Source organism: Chaetomium strumarium, assembly GCF_033439665.1.
Source record: "Chaetomium strumarium strain CBS 333.67 chromosome Unknown B0T15scaffold_2, whole genome shotgun sequence".
NCBI lineage: Eukaryota > Fungi > Ascomycota > Sordariomycetes > Sordariales > Chaetomiaceae > Chaetomium > Chaetomium strumarium.
Window position 1 is genome coordinate 1,375,827 of NW_026944430.1, and position 14,077 is coordinate 1,389,903.

Here is a 14,077-nt window from a genome sequence, read left to right on the forward strand (position 1 = left end):
ATGGCTGCCACCGCTTTCTTCGCTACCAGCTCCCTCGTCAGCTACGGCCGCTCGGGCTACAACAAGTGAGTACCATCACCCACAGACTTTCCACGAACCGGACACTGACACCGGCCTCAGAGGTAACTCGGACGATGACGAGGAGCAGAACAAGCTCCGTGACTATGGCCGCTCCGGATACAACAAGTGAGTGCCTCCGGATTCGATAACGGCAGGGGACTCGAGCTGACCCTCCAACAGGGACGACAAGGACGACGAGGAAGACAAGCAGCACTGAAGTCTCGTAGAGTCTTCAAGCGCAACATGTCTCTTCCCTTTGTCGACTTTCCGGCGCAGGCGGTTCACCAGCATGGATCTCGGAGTCGCTTATAGAATGGATTGTACGATACACATATAGACGGCCGGGCGTCCACCTGGGTGGCGGTTGTTTTGCACTCGGTGGCGCAGGATAGACTTCACAGTCTGACAGGCGATAGACGGCTGGTTTCGGAAGAACTGTTTGAATATGGGGTGGGATAGATAGATTGGTTCGCCGGGCTCGAGCCCCCTGTACAACAGCTACTGTTACACACAAGTCATTTGCCAACACAGAATCTTACAAATCCATTAGCGATAGTTGCCACGGGATTGAGCAAGAGCACCTTACTTTTCAAATATGACTCCTAGAACCTCCTCGACGTCCCCTGATTCGCCACGGCCGGTAATGGAAGCAAGTCGTATGGCGGCAAGGCGCAAGTGCTCCGCCGCAAGGACGACATCCGGCTCGTCGTGGGGGTCACTTTTCCTGGCCTCAGCCCTGAAGTCTAGAAGGTGTTGTTCACATTCAGAAAGAAGCTGATTCTGCCGTTCCGTAACGCCAAGCAAGTGTTGCATGCCACTAGGCACCGATGTCAGATCCGAGAATGACTCGGCTAGTTTCTCGGTGAGGCCATGTATGCCACCGGGGTCGGTAAGCTCTGCAGCTGGTGGTGGTGATGCCGCAGCCTTGCAGGATACAACGAGTGGCTCTATCTCGCGGAGCCCGCCGACGGTACCCAATGCGGACGCTCTGAAATCATCCAGAAGCGAGTTCAACGTGTCAGGGCTCACCACGTCAGCTTTGTTCACCGCAACGAGGCACTTCGGTGCGGCCGCCGCTAACTGAAGCGTCTCCATGTCGTAGTTTAACCGATGGCCACCGGATTTCGCCACTTCGATCGAAGCAAGAGCAATGATGATATCTGACTCCAACGCCTTCTGTCGCGCGCGCCGGATGCCCTCCTTTTCGATGGCCCCAATCGCTGAAGTCGGGGTTCCCTCCGAGGTGCTGCGGGTGTCAGAAGAATTCGTCCGAATTCCAGCTGTATCTGCGAAGGAGCAGAGGTAACCTCGGATATCGAGGCTCGCTTCAACAATGTCCCGCGTTGTCCCTGCTTCGGACGAAACAATTGATGCCTCGCGGCCAACAATCAGGTTCATTAGCGAGCTTTTCCCGGCATTCGGCGGCCCTAAAAGCGCTATGCGGATTCCATTTCGAAGCAACTCGCTTCGTCGACTGCCAAGTTTATAAAGCTGGATAGAGTTGAGTATGCGCTCCACGAGCTTAGTAACGTTAGTGAGAAGTTCAGTAGGCGACTCGTCAAAGTGCTGATCTTCTGAGAAGTCAATGAGAGCTTCGATCTCTCCACGGGCGAGCAACAACTGCTCGCGCCAGCTATCGTACGTCTTTCCTAGGACGCCCGAGTTGCCCCCAACGGCTGCTCGTCGTTGCTGCTCGGTCTCGGCAGCAAGGGTGTCACCTAACGACTCGACTTGGGCTAGGTCAAGACGGCCATTAAAGAAGGCCCGCCTCGTGAACTCGCCTGGTTCGGCATAGCGGATCTTCGTCAATGACGAACACTTGCGGATGGCGGAGAGCACGGCCTTCACGGTTGCGGGCCCTCCATGAACATGGAGCTCGAGTACGTCTTCACCAGTGACCGTCTTGGGGTTGGGAAAGTATAGCACAAGGGCATCGTTGTCCAAGACATTTAGCTTAGATATGCTGGTAGGACCCGGTTCAAACAAGGTTCGCACCCCAGCGTACCTAGCCTTGGGCGGATCTCTTGTTGGACACAAGCATCTGTAGACCTGTAGCATGTCAGCCTGATAAAGATAGAAACGAAAAGAGACGAATGAGAAGTTCAGAAGCGCCATACATCGAGACATCCAGGCCCTGATATTCGGATCACCGCTATACCAGCCCTTCCCGGGCCTGACGAAAGGGCATAGATGGTGTCATTGCTGATGAAAGGTGGGTCATCGACGTTTGCGAGACCACTCAAGTCGTGAATGCACCTGCAATGGCGGCGCCATGACGAGTTGCGAAAGGGAGTTGAGGCCCCTCTGAGTCTCTGCAGACGCTGGGTTGCAATCCTTCTCAGCGCATAGCGAAACATTGACTGAGACGGAACAGAATTGAGGCTGGGGAAGCGATTTCGGTGGTGAGGTTCAGTTGAGCGTTTCCAAGTGAACGGACGGGAGCAGCTAAGTTCCACAATCCATGCAGCTACGTATGGTGATTGGCTAATTCGCTGAGGTCACGATAAGATAAGCTTCGCAGAAGCAAAAGTTGCGAATCCCGGCAACCAAAACTTCGAATCCTAAATTTCTGTCTCGCAGCCTTGAGAGTTGCCCCTCCACGCGCTGTTCACCAAACCAACCTTCTCTCTGCAATTGCCCGACCAGATCCTGCAGGTTCTTGGTGATACCTTGATAGGAATTATCATGTCAGACGAAATTGTGTGGCAGATTATAAACCGTGAGGAACCCCATTTCTGCTACGCACATCTACCTGCTAACCCTCGGTGCAGAACAGTTCTGCGCTTTCAAGCTCAAGTAGGCATCACCCGGCTTTGAATCATATGTCGTATTACGTATTCTGACATGGAGTAGAACGACGAAGGGCAACAATTTCTGCAGAAATGAATACAATGTATGTCCTTTGCTTGCTTTCTGACGCCCGCTGCTAAGCGATGAATAGGTCAGCGGTCTCTGCAACCGGCAAAGCTGCCCCCTCGCCAACAGCCGTTACGCATCAGTGAGAACGTCGCCAAAAGGCACAATCTATCTCTACATCAAGACGGTGCGTTTTCTGGTGTCCAAAGAGCAGCATGCGTGGCGAATGCTGACGGGGGCCGATTTTTATAGATTGAGCGATCGCACATGCCATCAAAATGGTGGGAGAAGATCAAGCTGTCTAAAAACTATCAACAAGCGCTCCAGCAAATCGAGGAACGGCTCCAGTACTTCCCAAAATTCCTTATCCACAAATGCAAGCAACGTCTCACACGACTGGTCCAAGTGGCGACTCGCATGCGCAGGATAGCAGCGGAGGAAGCTAGGCTAGGTGAGAAGTTGGTACCGAAGATGGCGCCTAAGATCAAGCACAGGGAAGAGGCCAGAGAGCGCAAGGCTTTGGCCGCAGCGAAACTGGAGCGGACAATCGAGAGAGAACTTCTCGAGAGATTGCGGCAGGGAGCTTACGGTGATCAACCGCTGAACTGCAACGCGAATATCTGGAAGAAGGTTCTGAATGCGCTCGAGGCGGAGGGTGAGGGTGTCAGGGACAAGGACATGGACAAGGGCATCGAGACCGACGAGGACGAGTCCGAGAAGGAACTCGAGAGGGAATTGGTGGAGGAGGACGAAGAAGAAGATGGCGCGGTGGAATACGTCTCCGACTTTGAGGAGAGCGACGATGAGGAGCTGGCCGATATCGAGGATTGGCTTGGAAGCGAGGACGATGACGATGACGACGATGAGGACGATGACGACGACGACGAGGATAGTGCGGAGGATGATGAGAAAGACGTCAACAAGAAGTCAAAGACTGGTGACAAGCGGAAAAGAGGCCGTGCGGTCAAGCCGAAGGCGCGGAAACGGAAGGAGATCGAGGTGGAGAGGGAAACAGACAGAGCAAAGCTGCTTGCATTCTAAGGGTTTTCGGGAGTTGTGTCAGTCCGGTCGTCATCTGTACTGCCAACTACGTGGCAATTCGATACCTCGGCACATTATCATGAACATGATGGTTAACTTGAGCGGCGTTTTCGGTCAAGATTCAGGATGGGTACATATATACCTCTGTTATTCGCTGGTTACCCCTTTTGCAGTTCCCACCCTGTGTCACACCTACAGCAGGTTCGCTTCAGCACATGATCTCTTGTCATTGGTAGGAGCACTGTACGAAGCAAGTTCCAGGTTGTTTGTCCTTGATGCTCCGGTATTGTATTGTAACTTTCTGTAATATTACCGGGCAAGCGCCGTGTCGGGACCCACATCTCCCGCTCCTCAGCTGGATGGTCTTCTGAGTTGCGACTTCGAAACAGCTGCCGCCAACCCTGCAACTTACATCCAACACCGAACAAACGTTTACTACTCTACCGTGTTGTCCGCCCGCGCATCGCCATTTTGAGTCAAACATAACCCTGCGATTTAAAATTCCGTCGGATCTTGGATACAATCTTGCGAATACGAAGCCATCTGTCGAGACATTCCGAGAGCCGCGAATCCGTACTCTTGACCGCCCCAGCTCCAATTCATTCCGACAAAATACCCCTGATTGCCCATCAACCACACCGCGACATACTCCACACCTCTGCAACCCGAAAGGAAAAGCATCAGGTCGCAAGAGAAGACCTAAAACATAAAAGATACCCTTGCGAGTCCGCCGGCTATGGCGTCGTGGTACAAGGACCTGCTCACGAGCGCGTCCTCCAACATCTCCGGGCTCCGGCGCACCTACTTCGGCGGTGAAGCCGACGGCGACACCGATGACGACACGCATGTCTGCCGCGTGCTGCGCGCCTACTACACCGAGAAGGGCCAGGCCCTGCCGGGCTGGTTGCCGCCCGACCCCAAGGCGCCGCCCCCGCAGCAGCCCGTCTTCGCTTCCCAGCAAGGGAGCAGGTATGGCGGGTTCGGACAGCAGGGGCAAGGTCCAGCTGCTAGTGGGGGTTTGAGCAGCTTGTGGGATAACAACAATAATACAGCCGGCGCGGGGCAGCAGAGGCAAGGGCAGGGCCAGTTTGTGAATAGTCGCAATCCGTTCGCTGCAGGTGCCGGTGGTGTTGCCGATGGAGGGCAACGGGTTGGGATGCTGGGGCAACGGGCGGCAAGCACGCCTGGCGGGGTGAGAAGCGATGCGGTCAGCCCGACTCCAAGCGCGTCATCGGGTGTGAGCGCGCAGGAGAAGCTGAAGCAGAGACTTTGGGGTGGAGCGAGGACTACGAGTCCGAACACGGCAGGGCCGTTCCAGCCGCCTGCCCAGCAGCAACAGCAGCAGGCTGGTAACAGATGGGGGTGGGGAAGTGGAGGGAGCGGTGACGGCGGACAGGCATTGCAACCTGGGAGACGCAACGATCGACCTGTCATGAGCGCAAACGCGCCGTGGTCTGATGGAGGATTCGACTACCCCGGGCCCGGCTCCAGCGCCAGCGGAGGGTCAACGGGTGGAAGGAGCTATGGGTTACCGAGCGGCCCAAGAGGAGGGCTGCCCAGCGGGCCCCGTCCGAGGTGAGGGTTGGATAAGGGGATGGAGAGTTATAGATGCCCCGGGGACTGAAGCCCCGGCGCCGAACGGATCAATTCGAGGGTGGAGGTCGCATCGGGGCGTCCGCCGCACTGCTGGACAACATGCGGTTCCGACGATGCGCTGGCTAGCAGGAGATGACGGCAACCTCACCATATGGCCTCGGCTAAGTTCTGCTTACGCCTACGACCTCTCCTGACGCATACCCTGGGTCTCTCCGCAGGGCGGAATGGGGCCGATCCTGCGTCACTTGGAGTACCAATCGACAGGATCATGGGTGGCAAGTCAGGAGATCACGAAGCCTGGAGGCGTGTTCACACAGGCAATGGCTTTGGTAGTCCTAGGTCTGGCAAGATGACCACTATTGACTGACAGGATAGATAGGAACATGTAGCAAATACCCTGAAATTAATGGACCGATGCTTGCTACAACAAGTGTGTATCCGAGGTGCCCAGGTCCGAACCTTTCCCACGCTGTTTTCGGTCAGTTGGTGATGAGGTAAGTGGTAGCGCTAGAATTTCGAAGGTGCGGCCAGCCAGTGTGTCGAATGATTGCAGACTGGGCTGACGACGACGGGTACGTGGAAGGCGATGTGTGACTGCGCCTCTGGCGAGCTGAAGTATAAGTACCTCTATGTCGCAGAGATCCGGCAGGAGCTGAAAGTAGCTTTACCTTGCTTGCTACCCCTCCAAGTCCGCATCATCTAACCGCGGGGCTATCACTCCCACGCTCACTTATTGGAGCTATAAGAGCAGCTGACACCAAACGCCTTCGCAAATCTCCCGTCGGACCAATGTCCCGAGGCGATTTTTCTGGCAGCTGTGGAATCGCAACGCCGTTAGCAGTAAGCCGAACACGCGCCTACTGGATCCTGAGTGCAGACAAGTGCCTTAGCACCCTTCAACGACGGACGACATGACGCGCATCACAAGGATGACGTCGTCGCCAAATCCACCGCCGTCCTCGCAACAGGCAACAACCACAGCATCCTCTTCCTTCTCCACCATCTCACGTCCTCTACGGCCTGCCTCGCCCGCAGGAAGCTTGTACGCCATGAGCGACGACGAAGAAGGCGACTACGACACTATCACCCACACCGAAACCGGGCGCGGCGTCAAGCTGCTCTTCTCCAAATCCAAAGTTTACGTCCACCCGACCCCCTCCGCGCGCGACAACATCCCGGGCTACGTCGCTCTGCTGCAACAAAAACACCCCTCCTCCTTAGCGGACGGGCGCCCGACCTCTTCGTCGTCATCCCACTCCCGCCCGGCATCGTCCGACCTGCTCCTTGCCTGGATCCCCGAATCGCAACTCGGCTCCGCCGCATCCGTCTATGTCAAAGTCGACCTGTGCGACACCGACTCCCCTCCCAAGCAGTCCTACCTCGTGCCGCCGCCGCCCACCGTCACCACCCACCCGGACTCGGCTTCGGCCGGCCACTACGCCTTTGCCGTCCCCGTCAGCGCCGTCTTCTCGCTGCTGGTGCGCCCGCCGAGCGTCGGCTGGTGGTATGGCAGCGTCATCATCAACTCGCGCGCCGGCGACAGCTTCCCCCCGCTGTTCTTCCATGACGATGAGTGCCAGAGCACCATCCTTCAGAAGCGGCGGCGGGCGAGGGATCGGTTTGATCCGTTCGGGGACAACGGCGAGATGTTCTGGGGCGGGGATGAGGTGCTGCGGTGGTTGAAGCGGTATGTGACAGTCGAGAGGAGCGTGGCGGAGCCGAATGTGTATTTGGTGGAGCCCAGCGAGGAGGATAGTTTGGCGTTTGGGGCGAAGGGGTCGAATGTGAGGACAGTGGTTGGGAGGGATGCCGTGACAGGGCCTTCGAGGGGCGCTGCGGGTTCCGGGAATCGAGACGGTGGCATGGACCCGTTCATGAAGTTTGTCAAGGAGACGGGGTGGAACATTATGGAGAAGTTCAGCAAGGTGACGACATTTACGCGGCAGGCTGCGCAGGAAGTACTGGATAATCCCCGCGTGCCGCCGCAGGTCCGGCGGCTGCTGCAGAACCCTGAGGTGCAGACACTGCAGGGTGAGTTTGACAGCGCGCGGATCTACCTGGCGAGGTGGGCTATGGGCATCGCCGAGCAAAGCGAGCGGGACCGCAACCAGAGGATATGGACAGCGCGAGAGGTCATGGAGCTGGAGGACACGGATGTGGGAGAGTTCGAGCTCCTCGACAGCACAAGCAGCTTGACGCTGGAGCAGATGCGGAAGCCGGTCACGCTCAAGGAGTGGAAGACCTTCTTTGACCCACGGACGGGGCGGTTGTCTGTGACGGTGGACGAAGTCAAAGAGCGGGTATTCCACGGCGGGCTCGACCCTGAGGACGGTGTACGGAAGGAGGCATGGTTGTTTCTCCTCGGCGTGCACGAGTGGTACAGCACGGCGGACGAGCGGCGAGCCCAGGCTGCCTCTCTCAGAGACGCCTACATTAAACTGAAGGGCGCCTGGTGGGAGCGCCAAATCGACCACGGCGGAGAAGGTGAGGAAGGAGAGTGGTGGCGAGAGCAGCGTGGGCGGATAGGTAAAGGCTTTCTTTCCTTTTCCGTCAACTCACGTAGAAAGCCTATACTAACCCCCCCTCCTAGAAAAGGACGTCCACCGGACCGACCGTAACGTCCCCATCTTCGCAGGCGAGGACATTCCGCACCCCGACCCGGACTCCCCCTTCGCCACCACCGGCACCAACGTGCACATGGAGCAGATGAAGGACATGCTGCTGACCTACAACGAATACAACCGCGACCTGGGCTACGTTCAGGGCATGTCCGACTTGCTCGCGCCCATCTACGCGGTCCTGCAGGACGACGCCATGGCGTTCTGGGCCTTCAAGTGCTTTATGGACCGCATGGAGCGCAACTTCCTCCGCGACCAGTCCGGCATGCGCTCGCAGCTGCGGGCGCTCGACCACCTGGTGCAGTTCATGGATCCGAAGCTGTACGCGCACCTCGAGCTGGCCGACAGCACCAACTTCTTCTTCTTCTTCCGCATGCTGCTGGTGTGGTACAAGCGCGAGTTCGAGTGGCTCGACGTGCTGCACCTGTGGGAGGTGCTCTGGACGGATTACTTGAGCAGCAGCTTCCACCTGTTCGTCGCGCTGGCCATCCTGGAGAGGCACCGGGACGTGATCATGACGCATCTGAAACATTTTGACGAGGTCTTGAAATACGGTATGTTACGCGACTTCCATTCCCCCCCTCTTCTCTTACCTACGTATCCACCTTACGATGCTGACCTTGCCTCGCCTGTCTGTAGTGAATGAACTCTCCTGCACAATCGACCTAGACGCGACCCTTATCCGCGCCGAGGCCCTCTTCAAGCGCTTCCAGCGCCTCGTTGACGCCGTCGACAAGAAGGGCAATTTTCCGGCGCCGAGGCCGCGGCTCGGCCAGAGCCAAGGCTCTCCTTCCGGGTCGAGTTCCAAGGCGCCGACCTCGCCGACCTCGCCGAAGACCGGTGGAGATACCGGCAAGGCGCCTGCGCAACAGCAGGAGCAACAAAAGCAGCAGACAGAGAGGGTGATTACCCCTGAGCTAAGGCGCTTGCTGAGTCGGCAGGTGGAGGTGTTGCCTCGGAAGGAGGTCGCGAATAAGGGCGACGGGTTTGCTGGGGCTCGGGGGAAGTAAAAAAAAAATACCTTTCATTTGGCTTGCTGGGTTTTTTTCTTTTTGCAACATGTATCACTAAGGGTGGGAAATTGCCGTGGTTAGGTGTAACGGGCGAACCGAACGGGATTCATGTCTGCTTGAGGTAGTAGGATGCAGGGTTTTGTGCTCATTAGGATAGTATTGCAAATGCCACGTTTTCGGCAACATGGGGGCCGTTTTTCTTCCTTTCCTCCACAACGGCTTAACTTCCTATAACTCATCCCGCACACGGCTCTCTTCCAGATCCTCCATGGCCATGATCTTCACCACCAGACTGGTCCAGCCAGTAAAGTGCTGGGTGCGCTGGCCCTGGCCCGTCTCCGGGTTGTACTGCTCCCACGCAAAGCCCGTCGCCTCCCAGCTGTTGTACACCGTCTCCACGATGTTCTTCCGCAGCCGCGAGTACAGGTCCCGCGCCGTCTCCTTGTACGGTCCGTCCTGGGTGGCAACGTTCTGTTCATCGAAAGAGTTAGTTATAGAGCATGAGCAAATAGTATCCGGGCACAAGGTGACGGAGAAGGGTGACGGAGGAGGGTGAGCCATACGTAAAGCTGGACGATCGCAAGGTAGTTGATGTTGATCCACACGGGACTGCGCCAGTAATTCTCGTTTGTCCCGTAGAACTCGTCCCGCTTGCTCAGACTGCGCAGGCCGTGCGGACTCCACAACTCCTCCTCATCCCCAATCAGCGCAAGCAGCTTGCCCAGCTTGGGGCTGTCGGCCTTGAGCAGGCCGGTAAGGAAGGGGAACAGCGAAATGTAGCCCTTGTGGCAGACGAGCTTGTTCTCCTCAAACTCGTCAATCGTCGCGTCGCAGTAGCAGCCGTCCTTCTCGGACCAGTGCAGGTCGTCCAGGTTGTGCTCGATGGCGGTCAGGATCGTCTTGTAGTCTGCGACGTCTTCGGCCAGGCCCAGTGCGTCGCCGATGTTGATCAGCGACTTGGTCATCAGCCCGACCCACGACATCAGGTCGACGTGCAGCTCGCCCGGGTGAGGCGGCTGCGGCCGCGGGTAGTCGTCGAGGCCGCTGGTCAGGCAGTGGGTGACGGTGCGGCCGCGCCAGCGGTAGGCTTCCTTGGTGGAATAGGCCTCGCGGTCGTACGACTTGATATCTCCAGCCTGGGTCTTGCGGAACCAGTTAAACTGGCGCTGCAGCAGCGGGTACAAGCGGCGGAGATACTCCAGGCCGACCTCGGGGTTGTCGGTGGACGCGGTGGCCAGGGGCTCGTCTTGCGAGAGACGTTCTCGGCCGGCCGGGAGGCTGCCGTTCGTCCGTCTCCGCAGCTTCTCAACGAAGGCGTCGAGCGTGATGAAGAGGGTCGGTGGATTGGCGTAATGCGGATATTGAACCTGGAATTCCGCCGGGACCTTGCTGCGCGCCTCCGCCCCCAGGATCTGCTCGCGCGCAATCCATCCGTCATCGTCCATCAGACTGAACCAGCTCTTGATGATCTCCAGCGTGAGGTCCATGTCCCAGTCCGCAATGGGCAGCAGGTGGAAGCCCTCGTCCCAGAGGAAGCCCCGGGGGAAGAAAGGCCGAGAGGGAATGCTCGTGAACAGCTCGTACGGTCCCTCCAGGGCTTGCTGGTTGCGGGCTCGCGCCTCGGCAGCTTCTTCCCAGAAGCCTTCGTTTTCCTCATCGTACTCGGGCGCGTACGATCGGTCCACCACGGCATGCCCGTGGAAGTAGCCAATGCCCCCGATCAGGTTCGAGAACATGCTCCTAGCAAACTTCTTGAACTTGTCGGCATGGAACGGCGCCTTGGGCGTGAACACGCTCGAGAAGCGCTCGGCGAATCCCGCGGTCGCCCCTTTGATCTCCCTTGTAAGATCCTGGCCGGTGAGCTCGTTGCCGGCCGACTCGCTTGAGAAGAGGACATCGAACTCGAAGTCGCCCTCGAAAACCTTCTGCACCAGATGGACATTCCCAGCGCCAGGTCGGTTGACGAGCTGGTAGACCTGCCATGGCGGCGGGGGCTCCTGCACATCATATTTGTTCTCCACCAGCCAGTCGACACCTTCCTTGAGCTGCCTGAACAGGATGGGCTTCGCCTGCCAGACAAGCTCCTCCGGGATGGTCAGGGACTGGACGACAGTCTGCCCGGGCCCTCGGATGGTCGAGATGTCGTGGTCGCTCTTGGGCTGCACTCCCGTCCCTCTCGTCACGACGAGTTTGTAGTTCCCAAGCGTCTCCGAGTGTCCCTTGAGCGTGACGTCGCCCTCGTAGCCGAAGTGACCATCCCCCGGCAACGCTTCTAGCACGGAGCTGTCCCCTTCCTGCGTGATGTAGAAGACCACAATCGTCTTCTGGTCCTTGGGTGCGTCATCGTTGAGCTTCCCTGTGATCCGCGCTGCCCAGCTGCCGCCGTGCGCGCCGCCGGGAACTTTGACGAAGGAGGTGGTGATGTCGATGCCGTTTTCGATGTCGTGAATGGACTGGATGCCGCCTCTCCTAGGATCGTATTCTTCCCATCCATAGCCCTTCATGCCCTCGTTTTGCTCGCAGGTGTATCGTATCGCTGTTTTCGGACCCGGTCAGCTCACGATGAGGGGAGAGTCTTGTGCGCCGGAGGAACCAACTGTGCTGGAAGTCGGTGTAGGACTCGATCTTGCCCCACATAAGGCCCGTCATCAAGCTCTTGGGTATCCTGGGGCGGACCCCGAAGTAGAGGTTGGGACGGTAGGGACCCCATAGTAGGCTCTGATTGTTCTGGCGGCCGATTTCGCTGTGTAGGATCGACTCGCTATCACTCGCCGTGCCCGAGGCCGTTGCGAGGCCCAGCTTCACGAACACCGCGTTGAGCCAGAGAATGGTGAGCAAAAAGCTCAATTGGCGCCCCAGCACCATGGCCGCGCTCGAATAAGGCTCTAACTATCGAAAGACAACGAAACTATAGCTTCATGGCAGCTTGATGGAGCGGGGCGCAGGCCGTAAGCATTACGGTAAAATGAAGCTACTCGACTGCTTGACTATTACGGAGTAGATGTTTATTGAACACGTTCACTCTGCCACCTGTAACGGTTCTCCCAAAACGGCTTGGCGTCCCGATGTGGGCCGTTCGTTTCCGGCCCGCAAGAAGATTCTCCGGGGTTAACGGGCCGGGTGGGTGGGGCAGTGCTCGGGCCGGTCATAGCATTCGGCTTCAACCTCATCTCAGGATGCCGCCGAGAAACTCATCTCCGGGCCCGAGCCGGCAGTTATATGGACAAATGTGCGACGATAGCTGACACAACCCTCTCTTCGATGAGGATATGCCCCAGAGCATATGAGATCCCGCCTACTCATTTTGGCTTACAGCTGGCGGTGAGTGATGGGGAGTTGAGAATCGCATAGTGAAAGCAAGAAGGAAGCGATTGTTCCGGCGAACTCGAAGTCGCGCAATCCGGCAACTCGGCGTGTTCTTGAATTTGATGGTTCTCGTCACGCCAAGCCGAACAGCGGGTGCGGACGAGGAACAGACTCTTGCATGTAAGCCTGGTGCAGGGCAGAAAAGAAGGGTAAAGCCGGATAGCTAGCACGGACGGGAGCCAATCGCCCTGAGTGATAAGCTGCCTTGAGGCGCCGGAGAGGGCCAGCACGAGTCTGCAAGCGGTTACATCGAGCAGAAGAGAGCGAGATTCAGCGAGAGAGAGAGAGAGGTCACATCTACGAAGTATATGCATGACTGCGGCCGTGGCGAGCCAAAACCCGGTTGAGCAATAAAACCGAATTCTGCCGAACATTCTCTGCGTTTTCTATTGATTAAGCGAGCTGCAGACAAGAAGCAAGTGAGGGTTCATCAATACAACGGTAGAGTGCAACATTCAGATGAGGCGTCTTCAGGGGTAACCAGCATAACGCTTAAGCATAATGTTGAGAGGGCAGAGAGGCAAACGTTCGCTTATTTACCATGATAGGCGGTACTTCCCACTCTCGATCGGCCTTATGGAACAGGTGTATCGGGCATATCGAGAAGACTTCCGTCCACTCTTGAGCTTGAGCCGCTCCAAGCTTCCAGGAGCTGATGGAAGCTGGAGTGGGCAATGAGCCTCAGTCCATCTGACGTGTCTTGGGCAGACAGCCTTGCCGTCTGCCTTGTTGATCCGCCAATTTGCGGTTCAGCAGGCCTTCCGGTGTCGGATTCGGCGGTCGTCGGTGACCGTCGGATATCACCCGGGGCATGGCATCGTCGATGGCGTGCCGAAGCTTGCAGACAGCCTCAACGCTTGAGCCTTGCGGTGCGTCATATAATCCGTGACTGTGACACAGACTCATCAAAAATGGGATGGGCGGAGGCTGTGCGACCCTTCGATAATCTTCCACAACGGTGGTAGAACCCCGGCTTGCCCAGCCGTTAACTAGCGTTCCTAGTGTAGCCTATTGCTCCTTAGGTTGCGATCCGGAAATATCACCCACCCTTGCCCGCCCCGGCCAAGCTATCCCCGGTCGAGACGGTGTCACGTTTTCTCGCGTAGCAACGACGCACCCGCGCGGCGCACGACGCGGCACAAGCGGGTGCGAGATACGATTGTAACGGCATGCATGAAATAATGTGGAGCTTGCCCTGTCAGAAAAGCAGTCATTCTGGGATGAATCGACCCGACTCCGAGCCCGAGTGACAACGTCACGGTACACTGTCGTCAAAGAAAGAGTCGCCCGCACTATTCCAAAAGGGGTATCAAGAAGAGAAGAACAAGGACTCATTGATAGGGCAAGGATAGGTCAATCTCGTGCTGTCTGCACATTGACAGACATGCGTTTCTAGCAGGTACCGGTCTGCTCCTTCAGAAGAATTGCGTAACCGGTCGTATAGCTCGGAAATACACAATCCAGAGTCCTGGAATGTGCTCGTGCCAAGCCGCCGGCATGCCTAGCTGCGGGGACATGTCGCAGTAG

At 57.3% G+C, this 14,077-nt stretch overlaps 7 protein-coding genes across 7 annotated transcripts; 5 read left to right on the top strand and 2 right to left on the bottom strand.

Moving 5' to 3' along the window:
- B0T15DRAFT_490709 (uncharacterized protein) lies at positions 1–277 on the top strand (the record flags this gene model as incomplete). Its single annotated transcript, XM_062866703.1, has 3 exons — positions 1–65; positions 121–186; positions 241–277. 3 exons carry the CDS (start codon positions 1–3, stop codon positions 275–277), a joined length of 168 nt encoding a protein of 55 aa, XP_062723889.1.
- Positions 278–642: 365 nt separating this feature from the next.
- On the bottom strand, positions 643–2,417 carry B0T15DRAFT_482925 (GTP-binding protein TrmE N-terminus-domain-containing protein; the record flags this gene model as incomplete). The annotated part of the gene is made up of 2 exons (XM_062866135.1): positions 643–2,109; positions 2,178–2,417. 2 exons carry the CDS (start codon positions 2,415–2,417, stop codon positions 643–645), a joined length of 1,707 nt encoding a protein of 568 aa, XP_062723890.1.
- A 222-nt stretch (positions 2,418–2,639) lies between these two features.
- Positions 2,640–4,240, top strand: B0T15DRAFT_523573 (ribosomal L28e protein family-domain-containing protein). The gene is made up of 5 exons (XM_062868697.1): positions 2,640–2,779; positions 2,832–2,856; positions 2,914–2,953; positions 3,002–3,103; positions 3,169–4,240. The coding sequence occupies exons 1-5, from the start codon at positions 2,746–2,748 to the stop codon at positions 3,955–3,957; spliced, it is 990 nt and encodes a 329-aa protein (XP_062723891.1). The 5' UTR covers positions 2,640–2,745; the 3' UTR covers positions 3,958–4,240.
- A 117-nt stretch (positions 4,241–4,357) lies between these two features.
- Positions 4,358–6,025, top strand: B0T15DRAFT_523577 (Sec1-binding region of Mso1-domain-containing protein). The gene has a single exon (XM_062868698.1). It carries the CDS (start codon positions 4,694–4,696, stop codon positions 5,534–5,536), a length of 843 nt encoding a protein of 280 aa, XP_062723892.1. The 5' UTR covers positions 4,358–4,693; the 3' UTR covers positions 5,537–6,025.
- Positions 5,621–6,025, top strand: B0T15DRAFT_98447 (uncharacterized protein). Its single transcript, XM_062871512.1, has one exon. The coding sequence runs from the start codon at positions 5,705–5,707 to the stop codon at positions 5,918–5,920; it is 216 nt and encodes a 71-aa protein (XP_062723893.1). The 5' UTR covers positions 5,621–5,704; the 3' UTR covers positions 5,921–6,025.
- A 262-nt stretch (positions 6,026–6,287) lies between these two features.
- B0T15DRAFT_98457 (rab-GTPase-TBC domain-containing protein) lies at positions 6,288–9,221 on the top strand. The gene is made up of 3 exons (XM_062871513.1): positions 6,288–8,079; positions 8,144–8,725; positions 8,811–9,221. The coding sequence occupies exons 1-3, from the start codon at positions 6,465–6,467 to the stop codon at positions 9,179–9,181; spliced, it is 2,568 nt and encodes an 855-aa protein (XP_062723894.1). The 5' UTR covers positions 6,288–6,464; the 3' UTR covers positions 9,182–9,221.
- Positions 9,222–9,296: 75 nt separating this feature from the next.
- Positions 9,297–12,201, bottom strand: B0T15DRAFT_98461 (glycoside hydrolase family 63 protein). Its single transcript, XM_062871514.1, has 3 exons — positions 11,782–12,201; positions 9,748–11,720; positions 9,297–9,655 (listed from the first exon to the last, which is right to left on the bottom strand). Exons 1-3 carry the CDS (start codon positions 12,047–12,049, stop codon positions 9,413–9,415), a joined length of 2,484 nt encoding a protein of 827 aa, XP_062723895.1. The 5' UTR covers positions 12,050–12,201; the 3' UTR covers positions 9,297–9,412.
- Positions 12,202–14,077: the final 1,876 nt, after the last annotated feature.

What these genes read in the sequence shown, in the direction of transcription:
- B0T15DRAFT_98447 (XM_062871512.1), top strand. Translation starts at nt 5,705, where the DNA reads ATGGCCTCGGCTAAGTTCTGCTTACGCCTACGACCTCTCCTGACGCAT.
- B0T15DRAFT_523577 (XM_062868698.1), top strand. Translation starts at nt 4,694, where the DNA reads ATGGCGTCGTGGTACAAGGACCTGCTCACGAGCGCGTCCTCCAACATC.
- B0T15DRAFT_98461 (XM_062871514.1), bottom strand. Translation starts at nt 12,049, where the DNA reads ATGGTGCTGGGGCGCCAATTGAGCTTTTTGCTCACCATTCTCTGGCTC. An exon ending in CTACACCGACTTCCAGCACA is followed by an intron (nt 11,721 to 11,781) that starts GTTGGTTCCTCC and finishes GTCCGAAAACAG; the next exon opens with CGATACGATACACCTGCGAG. An exon ending in TTGCGATCGTCCAGCTTTAC is followed by an intron (nt 9,656 to 9,747) that starts GTATGGCTCACC and finishes TTCGATGAACAG; the next exon opens with AACGTTGCCACCCAGGACGG.
- B0T15DRAFT_98457 (XM_062871513.1), top strand. Translation starts at nt 6,465, where the DNA reads ATGACGCGCATCACAAGGATGACGTCGTCGCCAAATCCACCGCCGTCC. An exon ending in AGAGCAGCGTGGGCGGATAG is followed by an intron (nt 8,080 to 8,143) that starts GTAAAGGCTTTC and finishes CCCCCCTCCTAG; the next exon opens with AAAAGGACGTCCACCGGACC. An exon ending in TGACGAGGTCTTGAAATACG is followed by an intron (nt 8,726 to 8,810) that starts GTATGTTACGCG and finishes GCCTGTCTGTAG; the next exon opens with TGAATGAACTCTCCTGCACA.
- B0T15DRAFT_523573 (XM_062868697.1), top strand. Translation starts at nt 2,746, where the DNA reads ATGTCAGACGAAATTGTGTGGCAGATTATAAACC. An exon ending in TCTGCAGAAATGAATACAAT is followed by an intron (nt 2,954 to 3,001) that starts GTATGTCCTTTG and finishes AGCGATGAATAG; the next exon opens with GTCAGCGGTCTCTGCAACCG. An exon ending in TCTATCTCTACATCAAGACG is followed by an intron (nt 3,104 to 3,168) that starts GTGCGTTTTCTG and finishes CGATTTTTATAG; the next exon opens with ATTGAGCGATCGCACATGCC.